At 45.2% G+C, this 16,137-nt stretch overlaps 2 protein-coding genes across 16 annotated transcripts in view; both read left to right on the top strand.

Annotated features, from left to right (window-relative positions):
* The window catches only part of LOC134204977 (complexin), a 1,044,191-nt gene that overhangs the window by 101,015 nt on the left and 927,039 nt on the right, over positions 1-16,137 (top strand). The gene's annotated exons all lie outside the window — the stretch shown is intronic.
* Positions 8,696-15,093, top strand: LOC134206445 (uncharacterized). The gene is made up of 2 exons (XM_062682162.1): positions 8,696-9,500; positions 11,558-15,093. The coding sequence occupies exons 1-2, from the start codon at positions 8,696-8,698 to the stop codon at positions 15,091-15,093; spliced, it is 4,341 nt and encodes a 1,446-aa protein (XP_062538146.1).

Raw genomic sequence — 16,137 nt, 5'->3', positions numbered from 1 at the left:
GGTACCACACATGTTTCGGACAGCAGAATAAAGAGAACCGAAGCGACAATCTTTATCTTGTAACTAAAATATCTTTTCTTTCTAGCCCTTTGTAAGGAGGCTTTCGAGCCGTCCGAAAGGAGACTTTCGAGCCTTTTAGAATGAGGCTTTCGAGCTACTTGACAGGATCCCAGCAAACACAAGATTGTATAACATAGCGAATAAATAAATGTACACGCAAAAAAAGTGTTCATGAATTCGTGAACTAACGAGTTCACGGTGTATTTTTTCGGGAACAACAGTCACGGGTTCGGGAATACAGTCACGTTTTCTGGAACGTTCCGGAAAACGTGACTGGTGTTCCCGAATCCATGAGTTCAATCACGGTGTATTTAGCTGGTTCACGAATTCGGGAACGCTTTTTTTTTTGCTTGTATATATGTACAATAATATTTTTGCATATTTCATAAATAATCCCTTCAAAATACATGTTTTCGGTCCTCAGTATCGTTTTCCACATATATGTATAAAGTGGAGGCAATATACGTACTCTTTGCACGCAGTTAAATATAGATGCATGCCCCTATATCGCCTCCACATTGTATATGTATTAGCCATTATATTTGATTTTGTGTTTTTGTGTTGGCTGGAAGGCTTCCGAGCCTGTTAAAAGGAGGTTTCTGAAAATCTGGAAAGGACGCTCCTCAGCCGCTTGAAACGAGGGTCCAAATTTTTTTAAAAGGAAGCTTCCAAGCCTTTCAACACTCCAACAACCTAGCCGCTCACACGCTCCCGGAACGAACGCTACTTTCAAATAGCTTATGTATTTATCATCAGACTAAGGCCGGAGTGGCCTGTGCTGCACATAAAAGACTTCTCCATTCAGCTCGGTCCATGGCTGCACTTCGCCAACCACGCAGTCTGCGGAGGGTCCGCAAGTCGTCCTCCACCTGATCGATCCACCTTGCCCGCTGTGCACCTCGTTTTCTTGTTCCCGTCGGATCGTTGTCGAGAACCATTTTCACCGGATTACTGTCCGACATTCTCGCTACGTGCCCGGCCCACCGCAGTCTTCCGATGTTCGCGGTGTCAATGATGGATGGTTCTCCCAACAGCTGATGCAACTCGTGGTTCATTCGCCTCCTCCACGTACCGTCCGCCATCTGCACCCCACCATAGATGGCACGCAACACTTTCCTTTCGAAAACTCCCAGTGCGCGTTGGTCCTCCAACGGGTGGGGTGGCTCACTTTGATCTCTCTAGAGCCTCTTCCTATCATGTACTTCGTCTTCGACGTGTTGATGACTAGTCCAATCCGTTTAGCTTCGCTTTTCAGTCTGATGTAGGCTTCCTCCATCCTCTCAAAGTTACGTGCCATGATATCAATGTCGTCGGCGAAACCAAATAACTGGACGGACTTCGTGAAAATCGTACCACTCGTGTCAATCCCTGCCCTTCGTATTACTCCCTCCAAAGCGATGTTGAATAGCAGACACGAAAGACCATCACCTTGCCGTAACCCTCTACGGGTTTCGAAGGGACTCGAGAATGCCCCTGAAGCACGAACTACGCACATCACCCGATCCATCGTCGCCTTGATCAACCGTATCAGTTTATCCGGAAAACCGTGTTCGTGCATTAGCTGCCATAGCTGGTCCCAATCGATTGTATCATATGCGGCTTTGAAGTCGATAAATAGATGACGTGTGGGCACGTTGTATTCGCGGCATTTCTGCAATACCTGACGTATGGCGAACACCTGGTCTGTGGTAGAGCGTTCACCCATAAATCCCGCCTGGTACTGCCCCACGAACTCTCTTGCAATTGGTGTTAGTCGACGGCATAAAATTTGGGAGAGTACCTTGTAGGCGGCGTTTAGCAATGTGATTGCGCGGTAGTTGCTACAATCCAGCTTATCGCCCTTTTTGTAGATGGAACACACGACACCTTCCATCCACTCCTGCGGCAGAACCGCATTCTCCCAAACCTTGGTAATCACCCAGTGCAGCGTTCTAGCCAGTGCTTCACCACCGTGTTTAAACAGCTCTCCTGGTAGTTGGTCAACTCCAGGGGCTTTGTTGTTTTTCAGCCGGCCGATCTCCTCCAGGATTGCCTGGAGATTCGGAGCCGGAAGTCGATGTCCTGCGCGCGTGCTCCTAGGTTCATTACCATACCGCCACCGTTGTCTGCCATATCGCCATTCAGGTGCTCTTCGTAGTGCTGCCGCCACCTTTGGATCACCTCACGCTCGTTCGTAAGAAGGTTCCCGTTTATGTCCTTACACATATCGGGCTGTGGCACGTGGCCCTTACGTGAACGGATCAACTTCTCATAGAACTTTCGTGCGTTATTAGCGCGGTACAGTTCCTCCGTCTCTTCACGGTCTCGATCTTCCTTCTGGCGCTTTTTCCTCCGGAAAATCGAGTTTTGTCTGTTCCGCGCCCGTTTGTATCGTGCCTCGTTCGCCCTCGTGCGGTGTTGCAGCAATCTCGCCCATGCTGCATTCTTCTCCTCAACTAACTGCTCACATTCGCCGTCATACCAGTCGTTTCTCTGATCCAGAGCCACCGTGCCTAGTGCAGCGGTTGCGGTGCTTCCAATGGCGGATCGAATATCTCTCTAGCCATCTTCAAGAGATGCTGCGCCTAGCTGCTCTTCCGTTGGGAGTGCCACTTCCAGCTGCTGCGCGTAGTCTTGGGCTAGTCTACCGTCTTGTAGCCGCCCAATGTTAAGCCGTGGCGGACGACTCCGACGCGTGTTGATCACCGTCGAGAGTTTTGAGCGCAGACATACTGCGACGAGGTAGTGGTCGGATTCAATATTCGCACTGCGGTAAGTGCGTACGTTCGTGATGTCGGAGAAGAATTTACCGTCGATTTGAACGTGGTCGATTTGGTTTTCCGTTACTTGATTAGGTGATTTCCATGTGGCCTTGTGGATATTCTTGCGGGGGAAGAAAGTGCTTCGGACTACCATTCCGCGGGAGGCTGCAAAGTTTATGCATCGTTGGCCGTTGTCGTTCGATACGGTATGCAGACTATCCGGTCCGATGACCGGTCTATACATTGCCTCCCTTCCTACCTGAGCGTTCATGTCACCGATGACGATTTTGACGTCCCGCAGTGGGCATCCATCGTATGTCTGCTCCAGCTGCGCATAGAACGCTTCTTTCTCGTCGTCGGATCTCCCTTCGTGTGGGCAGTGCACGTTGATGATGATATAGTTGAAGAAACGGCCTTTTATCCTCAGCTTGCACATCCTTGCGTTGATTGGCTGCCACCCAATCACGCGTTGGCGCATCTTTCCCAGCACTATGAAGCCGGTTCCCAGCTCGTTGGTGGTGCCACAGCTTTGGTAGAAGGTAGCCGCTCGATGCCCGCTTTTCCACACTTTTTGTCCTGTCCAGCAGATTTCCTGCAGCGCTACGACATCGAAGTTGCGGGGATGTAATTCATCGTAGATTATCCTGTCGCAACCTGCGAAGCCTGCGAAGCCTGCGAACTTTCAAATAGCTACATTTCATAAATTTTACCGTCCTGCAAGATTTTTCTTAAACGTTGAGACCTCCAATAGGACCTATAGGGACTTCTTGGGACCTCAAAACGTCGGAGCAAATCGCAAGATAATATTATTTCGGAACTCGTCCGCTTGAAGGCGCTAGTTATAAGGGAATACTCGTTGGGTTAGAATTCATGAGATTTAGATAATTACATTTTCCTTAGGATCAAGAGGTAATGTCCAATGGTTTTGGGAAATCCTGGAAATCCTACAGCCACGACACTAGCTTTTTTCGCCATTCCAAGCTTGGATATGTATTCAACCATGTCTCTGATGATAAGAAAACTATTAGTTGGTTAGGCGCGCCACCGTATGACAATTGACCACGCCGCCGAATATTCGCATTTTCCATGTAAGTCTAGGTTTATCTAGCTTCTCTCGTAAATAAATATTTCCAGTCAAGTTCATATGACAATTATCTTCTTTACAATTATGCAGCCTTTTTTTAAGTCCAATAAACTTTAGACCAAACAAAATTGAAATTCTTATTGAATTAAAACGTCTACTTCTAGAATTTCCAGTTGAATTCTTTCGAAAATTTCTCCTGTAAGTCCATCGGGAAATCCACACGAAATTTATTCAAGAATTTATATAACGATTTCTTCTGAAAGAGTCTTTTAAAGATTTTTTACGGATATTCTTTTAGGTATTTTTGTGAGACTTCTTGGAGAATTTCTAAGAAAGTATCTAAAAAAGTGGAGAATTTTCGAAGTTATTTTTTATGATATGTCGCAGGAGTTCTCAAGGAAACTTCACGGAAAAAGTCCTGTAGGATTCCCTGGGCGAATTCTTGAAGAAATTCTCTAGAAGTGTCCATGGGAGTTGCCGGAGATATTTTTGGAAGAATTTGTAAGGGAATTATCGGAAAAAAATTCAGAAGAATTCTTGAACAAATTTCCGGAGAATTACTTACCAGGATAATGCTTTTGTAAACGACTTTCTGGGAGAACCCTTGGAGGAATTTCTGGAAAAATTCTCAGAAGATTCCGCGTAAGATTTTATAGATCTAGATTTCGCAATTTATTTTCCATAAGAATTTCTTCAAGAATTACTGGACAATTTTCCAAAAGAATTCCCGGTAGGTGTGTATAGTGGAATTCCATATGAATTTTGGGAGGAATAATTTTTGTAGAGTATGCAAAGTAATATATGAAGTGTTCTTGAAGGAATTCCAGAGCGAAGTTTAGGAGAAATTCGATGGGTAATTATTTAAGAAGTTACAGGACTTCTCTAAGATTTCCTGAGCAAACATCCTGGAGCATTCATATAGAAACTTCCGGTGCAGTTCCTGGAAAAATTTTGCAGGAATTACCGTACAAACAACTTCCGGAAGAATTCCTGGAGGAACTTCCGGAGGAATTCCAGGGGAGTATCTGGAGGAGGAATTTTTGGAGGTGGAGGAGAAAAACCTGGAGGAACTTCCGGAGGAACTCCTGGAGCAACTTCCGGAGGAACTCCTGGAGGAACATTTTATTAAGAAAAAGAAAAACTTTCAGAGAAACTCCTGGAAGATCTTCCGGAGAAACTCCGTAAGGAACTTCTGAAGGAAATCCTTGAGGAACTTCCGGAGGAATTCCTGGAGAAACTTCCGGAGGAATTTCTGGAGGAACTTCCGGAGGAATTCCTGGAGGAACTTCCGGAGGAGTTCCTGGAGGAACTTCCGGAGGAATTCCTGGAGGAACTTCCGGAGGAGTTCCTGGAGGAATTTCCGGAGGAATTCCTGGAGGAACGTCCGGAGGAATTCCTGGAGGAACTTCCGGAGGAATTCCTGGAGGAACTTCCGGAGGAATTCCTGGAGGAACTTCCGGAGGAATTCCTGGAGGAACTTTGTAACGAGACTATTTTTAACGAAATTATTACCCTTCTGTGCGCAACTGTGCGTCTCCATCAGGTGGCAGCACACCTGTTACTTTCGACTGTTACAACCGGCTAGCTACTTTCTGATCATGAGGTGTGCAGCTGATTAACGAACAATCGCATAGTGGCTTAAAATCAACAATTCAAAATTTGCTGCATGTTTACTAATCTTATTCAATAAATCTCGGAATCTTCTTACGAACTAGTACATACATAAATCTCTTCTACTTTTCGGTGGGGGCCCCATGATGTTGCGTTGACTGCATTGCTGCTGCTTGCTGTGTAGCACTGTGTGCACGGAAGGATGCACCATAGAGTCGTACACCGGCTGCTCACATCACCACACTGCCGCTTGTCGCACGGATGGCTGCTTGCCGCGTCGGGCAGAGCAATTGTCAGCCTTATACTTCACTGCTGGTTGCCCGATGCGTCACGCCGATGCTGATCGTTGCACTCGCAGACAACTGATCTTCCTGTCGGCCGTGATTTCTAGAGACGAGCCTTCGTCGTGTCGACCTTGTGGAGGTCACTCGTACGATCGTTAGTGCAGGTAGCTCAACTACGGGATGCGGCGAATTCGAATTGGTGTGTGCTTAACGAGCTGGACATGCGTTGGTCGTAATCGATGCTCGAATGGCTTGGTGTGCAGGACTGGAAACAAAAGGCCCTCTTTCGAAGGCCTTTTGTGTACTTGAGTTCCTCGCACTGGATGTGATATCGAAACAGGTCGACCACTATCCTCTACGATGATCGCACCGTCTATTGTTTTACTGCGCGGCAAGAGAAGCCAACTTATCCAGCCCGGTGGATTCTACTGGTCATATGCATGCCCGGACTCCTCTGAAGATGTTAGAACTTTCATGTCTTCTGCTTACACGTGTCTTAATCGACCTTTTGTGATCTGTGCATTGAATAGGGCATACCGTCAAAACCAAGATTGCAGCAACATTAACATTTTACCTTCTGGTTTGCGATGTACAACTTATCCGAAATCCGGTATAGGAGAATCGTTAATTATGAACGATTTGCACTAAATCACTTGCATGCACTGAATTATTATTTTTGTTGTGAGTATATAGCCACCACTTTCGAGTCTTATTCGATCAACAATGAGCATTGTCTCTATCCCCAGTGGACGTTTTCTACTGATGCGGCTTTGGGGCAGTGTGTGAGAGGAAGTTCAATAACGTTGCGTTCTGGATATTGAGAATTTTTATTCCATTTCTTCTGCACTCCGAGAAAAAACTCCAACATTTATATCGGCATAATCTCAAATTCGTAACAACTTCCGGAGGAATTCCTGGAGGAACTTCCGGAGGAACTCCTGGAGGAACTTCCGGAGGAATTCCTGGAGGAACTTTTGGAGGAATTCCTGGAGGAACTTCCGGAGGAGTTCCTGGAGGAACTTCCGGAGGAGTTCCTGGAGGAACTTCCGGAGGAGTTCCTGGAGGAACTTCCGGAGGAGTTCCTGGAGGAACTTACGGAGGAGTTCCTGGAGGAACTTACGGAGGAGTTCCTGGAGGAACTTACGGAGGAGTTCCTGGAGGAACTTCCGGAGGAGTTCCTGGAGGAAATTCCGGAGGAGTTCCTGGAGGAACTTCCGGAGGAGTCCCTGGAGGAACTTCCGGAGGAGTTCCTGGAGAAACTTCCGGAGGAGTTCCTGGAGGAGAAATGGAGGACGATTACCTACGATTATGATCACGCCGACGATTACCTACGGCGTGATGCTGCTACGCCGCCGCTGCTGGCTGAAAATGAACTATCACGCCACCGCCGATACATTTTTAATCGGCGCACAGGTCTTATTTTGACATTAACATTACGAACGTCTTCAGTGTCTCGTACTTCGCTAGTCTCGCAAAAGATGTAATGCACATTGTTGGATACATATCGAAACTTTGAGTAACGAAAGAAGCCTCCAAAGCAGCTGTAGTCCTGAAAAGCTTAGAAGATGTTGAATATATCAAAACCAGCTTGCGATGTATATTGATTTTCCAGGAGCTGTGATTATTTATTATTTATTTATTCAGACTAAGGCCGAAGTGGCCTGTGCGGTATATAAGAGTCTTCTCCATTCGGCTCGGTCCATGGCTACACGTCGCCAACCACGCAGTCTACGGAGGGTCCGCAAGTCATCTTTCACCAAATCGATCCACCTTGCTCGCTGCGCACCTCGCCAGGAGCTGTAATGCCCATGGTTAAATACATTAAGAAATTTCGAGTGACGAAAGTCTCGAAATCAAGGCCAATTTGGATTACCCTGTGTACGCAATGGAAGCGTTCAGTCTGTTTATTGGAAGTCAATAAGTAACGTGTACTCAATGGGCGGAGCTTAAAGTTGCGCAAACTGACAGCCGTCGCCGAAGAAAATAGAATATAAGATTGTTTCACATTCATGTTTTTTGATTCAGTTTGAAATAAACAGTGACCGAAGACAGAACAAAGGCGTTTCTCTCTTTCACCCTGTTCATCGAGTAAGCAGCGCGTGTGAGTGCATTCTTCTTCTCGTTCGTCTCGAACGTTCGGCCCGAGCGGTGTGTCGGTGGTGCCCGTGTGGGGTGGAGCAAGGCAGTCAGAGCGACGTGAGCATCGACAGAGTCTGGCTGCATTCGAATTTTCCTCCGTGATAACCATCACAACATCAAACCCTCGTACATGTTCCAACTTGTTCAAAGCTTGACCAGTTTGGTTAAGCTAGAGTTAATTGAATAATTTTCTTCATTTCCTTGGATCATGCGAGGTGGTTTGTGTTGGTAGCGTGTGTTCGGCAGATTGCCGTGGTCCTTCATCCGTGGTGGTGCATCGAAAGAAACTCGTCGCTGGTACCAGGAATCCTGCGCTGGTGGCTGCAGTGTCAGTTGCCGTTCCGTGCGTTGGTGGCTGTAATGAGCACGGCCGTCGAGTGTAGTCGTCGTTTCCGCTGGTGGCTGTAAAGTGTACAGTACCGGCAATTCCATCATCCTACCATCCTGGCATTGACTGTGGTGCTCATGGTCAACAGCGACTCGATCACGAGGTAAGTCTGCGGCTTGAAGGGTAAGTGCAACGAATTGCCTTGTGATTAAGTGAATACTCAACATTGGTCCGAACCGAACCGGATATTATCCTGCGTAATCAGTCCATTCGCGAATATTTATGACCCTCCACGAGACTGTCAAATAAGTTTGTGTAAAGTGAAACGTGAATCTTCCTTCTAAGTCATTGAAGTGTAGAACAGTGGTACCCATAGTAAGTGAAAAGTGATAGCCCTCAGTGAAAAGTGATCGTCCATTGTGATTGAACTATCGTGAAAGCAGTGATCATGGAAAAGTTGAAGCAGTTGATCCACCAGCGAGGTCAGGTGAAATCGAGGCTGACAACAATCGTCCACAAGCTAGACGAAGCTTCTGATAAACCCGAAACAACGAACCTATCGCAGCTTAAAGCCTACGAGATAAAACTGGAATTGCTTTATTCGGAGTACTCGACGAGACATGATTCGGTGATGAATATGTGTACCGGAGAACAGCTGGATGCGCAAGATAGTAAACTAGAGGAGTTCGACGAGCTGCATACGAGTGCCTTAGTGAAGCTGACCCAACTGATGGATTTCTTCCGTGCTTCACCTAAAACTGTCGGAGCACCGCAAGTCATCGTGACTCAGCAACCTTTGAAGATGCCGATCCCTACCTTTGATGGGAGCTACGAAGGTTGGCCGAAATTCAAAGCACTATTCAACGACCTGATCGGTAAATGTGGCGATTCAGATGCCACAAAACTACAATATTTGGACAAGGCATTGATTGGTGAAGCCTCCGGTATCCTCGATGCAAGGATAATTAACAATAACAATTATGAGCAAGCGTGGCAACTGTTGAAGGACCGGTTCGAAAATCCAAGAGTGATAATTGACACCCACATTACTGGTTTATTAACGATGAGTCCGATCGTAAAGCAGAGCTACAAAGAGCTGAGATCCCTCATCGATACCTGTAATCGTCACGTTGAAGGATTGCGGTTTATGGACCAGGAAGTTGATGGCACAGCCGGTCTAATCGTGGTGAAGCTTTTGTCACTGTGCCTCGATTGTGAAACACGGAAGCAGTGGGAGCAAACGATGGATCATGGTGAGCTACCTGACTTGGACGACACCATGAAGTTTCTCAGGAACTATTGTCAAGTGCTCGAGAGATGTGAAGTGGACAAAACGCCCTCATCAAGAGTAGTAGTCAAACCTCCCGTAATGGTGAAGTCAAGCTCAGCGCTTAAAACATCCCATCCAGCGTTATCTAATCTATCAGAGAATGTGTGTGAGATATGCACAGGTCAACACAGCAACTACAAGTGTTCCTCTTTTTTGAACATGAGTATCGACGAAAGAATGGCCGAAGTAAAGCAAAAGGGACTGTGTTTCAATTGTCTTCGCAAGGGGCATCAGATCAGAGGCTGTCCATCGGATAAATCATGTTCCAAGTGCGCGAAGAAACACCATACAATGTTACACTACGAGCTGGGGTGGCATTGTGCATCTCGATTCGAACGTAATTCTATCGAGTCGAACATGTTTGGCATTAGGGGTTTCAATTCGATCTCGAAAACGACTCATCGTTCGAGTATGCTCGAGGAGGTACAAGAATAACGAGATGTTTTGGCATTATGGAAACTCGTTAGCACACTGAAAAACGACTCAAGTCGAATGAAAAACACTCATCACCTTTATAGCTTTCGAATGTTGTTCGAGAGTTATTTCTTGCTGAAAGTTTTTAATTATATTTGTTATTATTTCTCTACGAGAAGAGAATAAATGTTTTATTATTGTCTTTTGAGGAAAAGAATGTCATTAGTATACCTACTTTTATGGTTTCCAGACAATATGCAATCCGCGTAAAAACGACTTCAACTAAAATCGGTTTTTTGAAGTTTTCACGTATTTTTTGACGATTTCTATAATTCGCGTGAAAAATCTATGGGGAAAATCTGCGGAAAAACGTGTATATACCAAAATCTACGTAAAAATAGATGAGTTAAATAAAAAACGCGCGTTGACCCAAGTGCATTTAACTAAAATACATGGAAACATCAAAGTAATTTATTATCAAATCCTTCTTTAGCTTTAAACAATTTAGCTCTAATTTGGATCTGTGGCATACACTCGAATATGTAAACATAAAACTTATAATTTGTGTCGTAACAATATCTCAATCCACAAAACATGTCGTATCGGCATAATATTTTAATCGATTGCAACTGCTCAATAAATAATACTGTTTTTTAAAGTCATTGAGCACAATTTGCTTGTTTATAAATTAACTGCCAATTCATGCCCTGAAGGATACCTTTCCAACAGGCAATGCTACACGCAGATGAAATTACTCTTATTCTCTTTGTTTACTTACATTCGCAATGCGCTGAAGGTTGTCTCTCCAGCGGGCGGCATAATAAACACGGATGCAGCTATCTCTTATTCTCTCTGTTTACATTTCGTTTGACAGAACATACTCGATTGAGCTAGTACAGCACCATTCGAAATCTTGTACTGCGACTGAATGAAGTCGAACGAAATACATAATGCCGCAATTTTTTCGAAACGAATGCAAAAACGTACGAATCGAGTGATTCGATTCGAGATGCGCAATGTCACCCCTGGTTTCTCCGCTCGAAACTAGGCAGCAGAGTTCCAGCGGATCAGCGATGACGAAGACTGGGTCAGCAGCTATTTCTGAGGACAATGTATCAACAGCGTGTTTCGGTGTTCAGCGGCGAGTAAAACAGGTTTTGTTGATGACAGCGTTGGTGAATGTAGCATCAAGGAGTGGAAAGATTGTCAAACTACGTGCTCTTCTTGATTCGGGATCGCAAGTTAACTTGGTTTCAGAAGCCGCCGTTAAGTTGCTTTCTCTTCCAAAATATCCTGCCAATGTGCCTGTTGTGGGAGTGGGTGGCGTTCGATCCCAAATTCGGCATCAAGTGATTTTGAGACTGTCATCCGGTTATTCCGCATTCGAATGTAATATTAACTGTTTGGTGACATCGAGGGTGACAGGAAAAATTCCATCCGTTCCAGTTAACGTTTTTGAATGGAAATTTCCACCTGGTATTGTTTTGGCTGATCCAAGCTTCAATGAACCAAAGGATGTTGATCTATTGATTGGTGCGGAGCTATTTTTTGATATCCTGAAATCAGCGCAACTGAAACTTTCCGACGAGTTGCCACAGCTCTACGAAACTCAATTTGGATGGGTAATGGCTGGGGCCTTGGAAGAATCTCATGACGAAGTTGTCAATGTGATGTGTGTTAATAATGAAGATCCGTTGCTGAAGAGTGTCCAAAGGTTTTTCGAGCAAGAGGAGCTACCAGAAGAGAAAGAGCTAACATGTGAAGAACAAAGGATCGAGGATCACTTTTGTAAAACTTATCAACGAGATGGTGAAGGCCGATTCATTGTTCAGCTACCGTTTCGCGACTCCATCGACCAACTAGGGGACTCTCGTTCATTGGCGTTCAAAAGGTTCTTGTCAAGTGAGAAACGAATATCGAATGACATTGAGATGAAGCGTATGTATCAAGATTTCCTTAAGGAGTATGTAGATTTAGGTCATTGTCACGAGATACGTGAAGAGGACGATGCGCCTGGTCAACGAAACTATTATTTTCCACACCACGCTGTACTTAAACCATCGAGTACTAGCACAAAGCTTCGTGTTGTATTCGACGGAAAGGCAAAATCGAATGGGTTATCACTCAACGAAGTTCTGATGGTGGGGCCCAAGATCCAGAATGATCTGTTTTCCATTGTTCTGCGTTTTCGAACGCACGTTTACGCATTCTCAGCTGACATTGAAAAAATGTATAGACAAGTGAAGATCGATCCTAATCAGACACGATATCAAAGGATATTCTGGCGTGAACAACCAAAGGATCCGATTAAGGTGCTGGAACTGTCGACAGTGACCTACGGGACGTCTTCTGCATCATTCCTGGCGGTGAGATCCATGATTCAGCTAGCTAGAGATGAAAGCAACACCTTTCCTGCAGCGGCAGAGGTAATACTTGAGGATTGTTACATGGATGATGTGTTGAGTGGAGCATCGACATTGGAATCTGCAAAACAGCTGCGAAATGACATCGAAGGTCTTTTGAAGAAGGGGATGTTTCCTATACGAAAGTGGTGCTCGAATGATGACGAAGTGCTTGAAGGTGTTCCGTATAGAGACCGTGAACAGTTGGTACGCATCGAAGAAGCTAGTACCATTGATACAATACGATCCTTGGGTATCCTTTGGAATCCACGAAGTGATCAGTTTCTGTTCTGGAGGAACCCTGATTTGGTGCAACTTGACGAGAAGGTGACAAAAAGAAGCGTACTCTCCCACATTGCAAAACTATTTGATCCGCTGGGTCTTATATCACCTGTTATCGTGTTGGCAAAGTCAATCATGCAACAGTTGTGGGCTAATTCTTTGGAATGGGACGAGCCAATTGAAGGAGAACTGTTAAATAAATGGTTGGTCTTCCAAAGGTCCCTGATGCAGTTGAATGAAATAGAAATACCGAGATGTGTTGTGGCTCGTGAAGCGTGTCGTATTGAGATCCACGGTTTCTCTGACGCATCGTGTACAGCCTACGGTTCCTGTCTGTATTTACGAAGCATTCGGGAGGATGGAGCGGTTTCAGTTAAACTGTTATGCAGCAAGTCAAGAATCGCCCCTTTGCATCGCTCAACGATGCCAAGATTAGAGCTATGCGCTGCCGTGAATTTGGCAAGATTGATCAATACTGTGATACCAATTCTGAAAATGGATGTACATGGAGTTAAGTTGTGGTGTGATAGTCAGATCGTACTGGCGTGGATAAAGAAGAATCCAGAACAATTGCAAATCTACGTCAGGAACCGAGTAGTGGAGATTAATAAGTTAACCAGTGTCTACGAGTGGAATTATATCAAATCCGAAGATAATCCAGCGGATTTGGTGTCTAGAGGTTGTTACCCAGATTGTTTGCGTAGTTCAGACTTTTGGTGGAATGGACCGATGTTTTTGCAAGATACCAATTACATGATACAAGAAACTCCGATGATTAATGATGATGAGCTGCCGGAAATGAGAAACATTCGAGTGTGTACTCCAGCAGTTGAGATTGAGGATGAACCGATATTTGATCGCTGTGGTAATTTTTCGAAACTTCAACGTATATTGGCGCAAGTAGTAAGGTTTACTCGATTGGTACGGATGAACGCAAAGGATCGTCAAAGGTATCGCTGGATTTCTGTACCAGATATGCGAAAGGCAATGGAGTACATAGTGCGAGTTTTGCAAAGGAGAGAGCTATGTGAAGAAATCCAGTGTGTACAGCGAAAGGAGTTGTCGAAGCGTCTTGCTAGTTTACAACCATTCTTGGACAACGAAGGACTTCTACGCGTCGGCGGACGACTGCAGAATTCTACATTGGCATTTGATGCCAAACATCAAATCCTTCTTCCACGAAATCATCGAGTAACGGAGATGTTGATTCGTAAGTACCATGAGGAGAGACTACATGAAGGACCATCCGGCTTGTTAGCAGCGATAAGACAGAGGTTCTGGATAATTAACGCTAGGTCAGCCATTAGGAAGGTGACTCGTAGTTGCGTGAGGTGCTTCAAAGCTAACCCAAAGGGATATCAGCCAATTATGGGGAATTTGCCAGAGGAGCGCGTGAATGTTGCCGCCGCATTCGAACTTACCGGTGTAGATTACGCTGGCCCTGTTATTGTGAAGGAAGGAAAATACAGGGCGAAGAAGGTGAAAGCATACATAGCTCTGTTTGTGTGTCTCACAACAAAATCGATACACCTAGAACTAGTTTCAGATTTGACAACTGAAGCCTTTCTTGGTGCATTGGATCGCTTTGTCAACCGACGCGGGATGGTCCGTAAAATAATATCTGATAACGCGACCAATTTCGTTGGTGCTTCCAGGGAGCTCCATCAGCTATTCCTGATGTTCCGTGATGAGACTGAGAATACGAAAATCAACAACTTCCTACTCAAACGTGAGATAGAGTGGGAATTCATCCCTCCAAGGTCTCCAAATTTCGGAGGCTTGTGGGAGGCAGGAGTGAAGACTGTCAAGTCCCATCTAAATCGTACTCTGGGCAACGCAATTTTGACGTTTGAGGAATTTGCAACGGTGTTGACGTACGTTGAAGCCATAGTGAATTCCAGACCTCTATATACGTTGTCAGATGATCCAAATGAACCACTTCCGATAACTCCCGCTCATCTGATGCTTGGAAGGCCATTGGAGGCAATTCCAAAGCCATCATACACGGACGTAGCAGTTAACCGACTCTCTCGTTTTCAATATCTGAATCATCTACGCGATCTTTTCTGGAAAAGCTGGTCGCGCAACTATTTATCAACGCTTCAAACAAGGGCTAAATGGACAAAAAGTGTACAAAATTTGAAGATGGGTACCATTGTGCTATTAATGGACGATAATCAACCAGTTCAGACGTGGAAAATGGGTCAAATCGTTGCACTTTACCCCGGGAAAGATAGCGTGATTCGAGTCGCCGATGTGAAAACCACTTCGGGTGTTTTTCGACGATCCATTCGAAAATGGCACCTCTTCCGATTGCTGACAACGAAGCTTCGACGGTTTTCGATTTGGAATGATATTCCAACCTGCGGGAGTATGTACGCAATGGAAGCGTTCAGTCGTTTTATTGGAAGTCAATAAGTAACGTGTACTCAATGGGTGGAGCTGAAGGTTGCGCAAATTGACAGACATCGCCGAAGAAAATAGAATATAAGATTGTTTCACATTCATGTTTTTGATTCAGTTTGAAATAAACAGTGACCGAAGACAGAACAAAGGCGTTTCTCTCTTTCACCCTGTTCATCGAGTAAGCAGCGCGTGTGAGTGCATTCTTCTTCTCGTTCGTCTCGAACGTTCGGCCCGAGCGGTGTGTCGGTGGTACCCGTGTGGGGTGGAGCAAGGCAGTCAGAGCGACGTGAGCATCGACAGAGTCTGGCTGCATTCGAATTTTCCTCCGTGATAACCATCACAACATCAAACCCTCGTACATGTTCCAACTTGTTCAAAGCTTGACCAGTTTGGTTAAGCTAGAGTTAATTGAATAATTTTCTTCATTTCCTTGGATCATGCGAGGTGGTTTGTGTTGGTAGCGTGTGTTCGGCAGATTGCCGTGGTCCTTCATCCGTGGTGGTGCATCGAAAGAAACTCGTCGCTGGTACCAGGAATCCTGCGCTGGTGGCTGCAGTGTCAGTTGCCGTTCCGTGCGTTGGTGGCTGTAATGAGCACGGCCGTCGAGTGTAGTCGTCGTTTCCGCTGGTGGCTGTAAAGTGTACAGTACCGGCAATTCCATCATCCTACCATCCTGGCATTGACTGTGGTGCTCATGGTCAACAGCGACTCGATCACGAGGTAAGTCTGCGGCTTGAAGGGTAAGTGCAACGAATTACCTTGTGATTAAGTGAATACTCAACACCCTGAATATCTCAAATCTGTTTTACGATATCTGTTGACCTCCCAGGAGGTGTAATGGATACAATTGAATGCGTATTGCAGCTTTGAGTAATGAAAATGATTTTTTTGCAGCTGTAGATCTCTAGTCCCGAATTCAAGGACAGTTTGGATTACCCAGAATATCATAGAACTACATTGTTCTCTTCATCTTCTATTAGATGTAATGAGTAACTCAAGGATAGTTTGGATGGCCTATCACATCCAAGTAAGATTGATAATAGCTTATTGTTCAGC

The sequence above is a fragment of the Armigeres subalbatus genome, chromosome 1 (genome assembly GCF_024139115.2).
Source record: "Armigeres subalbatus isolate Guangzhou_Male chromosome 1, GZ_Asu_2, whole genome shotgun sequence".
In the NCBI taxonomy this organism is placed as follows: Eukaryota; Metazoa; Arthropoda; class Insecta; order Diptera; family Culicidae; genus Armigeres; species Armigeres subalbatus.
Note: the sequence above shows the minus strand (reverse complement) of the source record. Positions and strands in the feature narration are given on the sequence as shown.

Bases quoted from the DNA above. Each gene is read 5' to 3' on its own strand.
- LOC134206445 (XM_062682162.1), top strand. From the start codon at position 8,696: ATGGAAAAGTTGAAGCAGTTGATCCACCAGCGAGGTCAGGTGAAATCG. The intron at 9,501-11,557 runs GTGAGCTACCTG...TCCTGAAATCAG, and splicing joins GGAGCAAACGATGGATCATG to CGCAACTGAAACTTTCCGAC.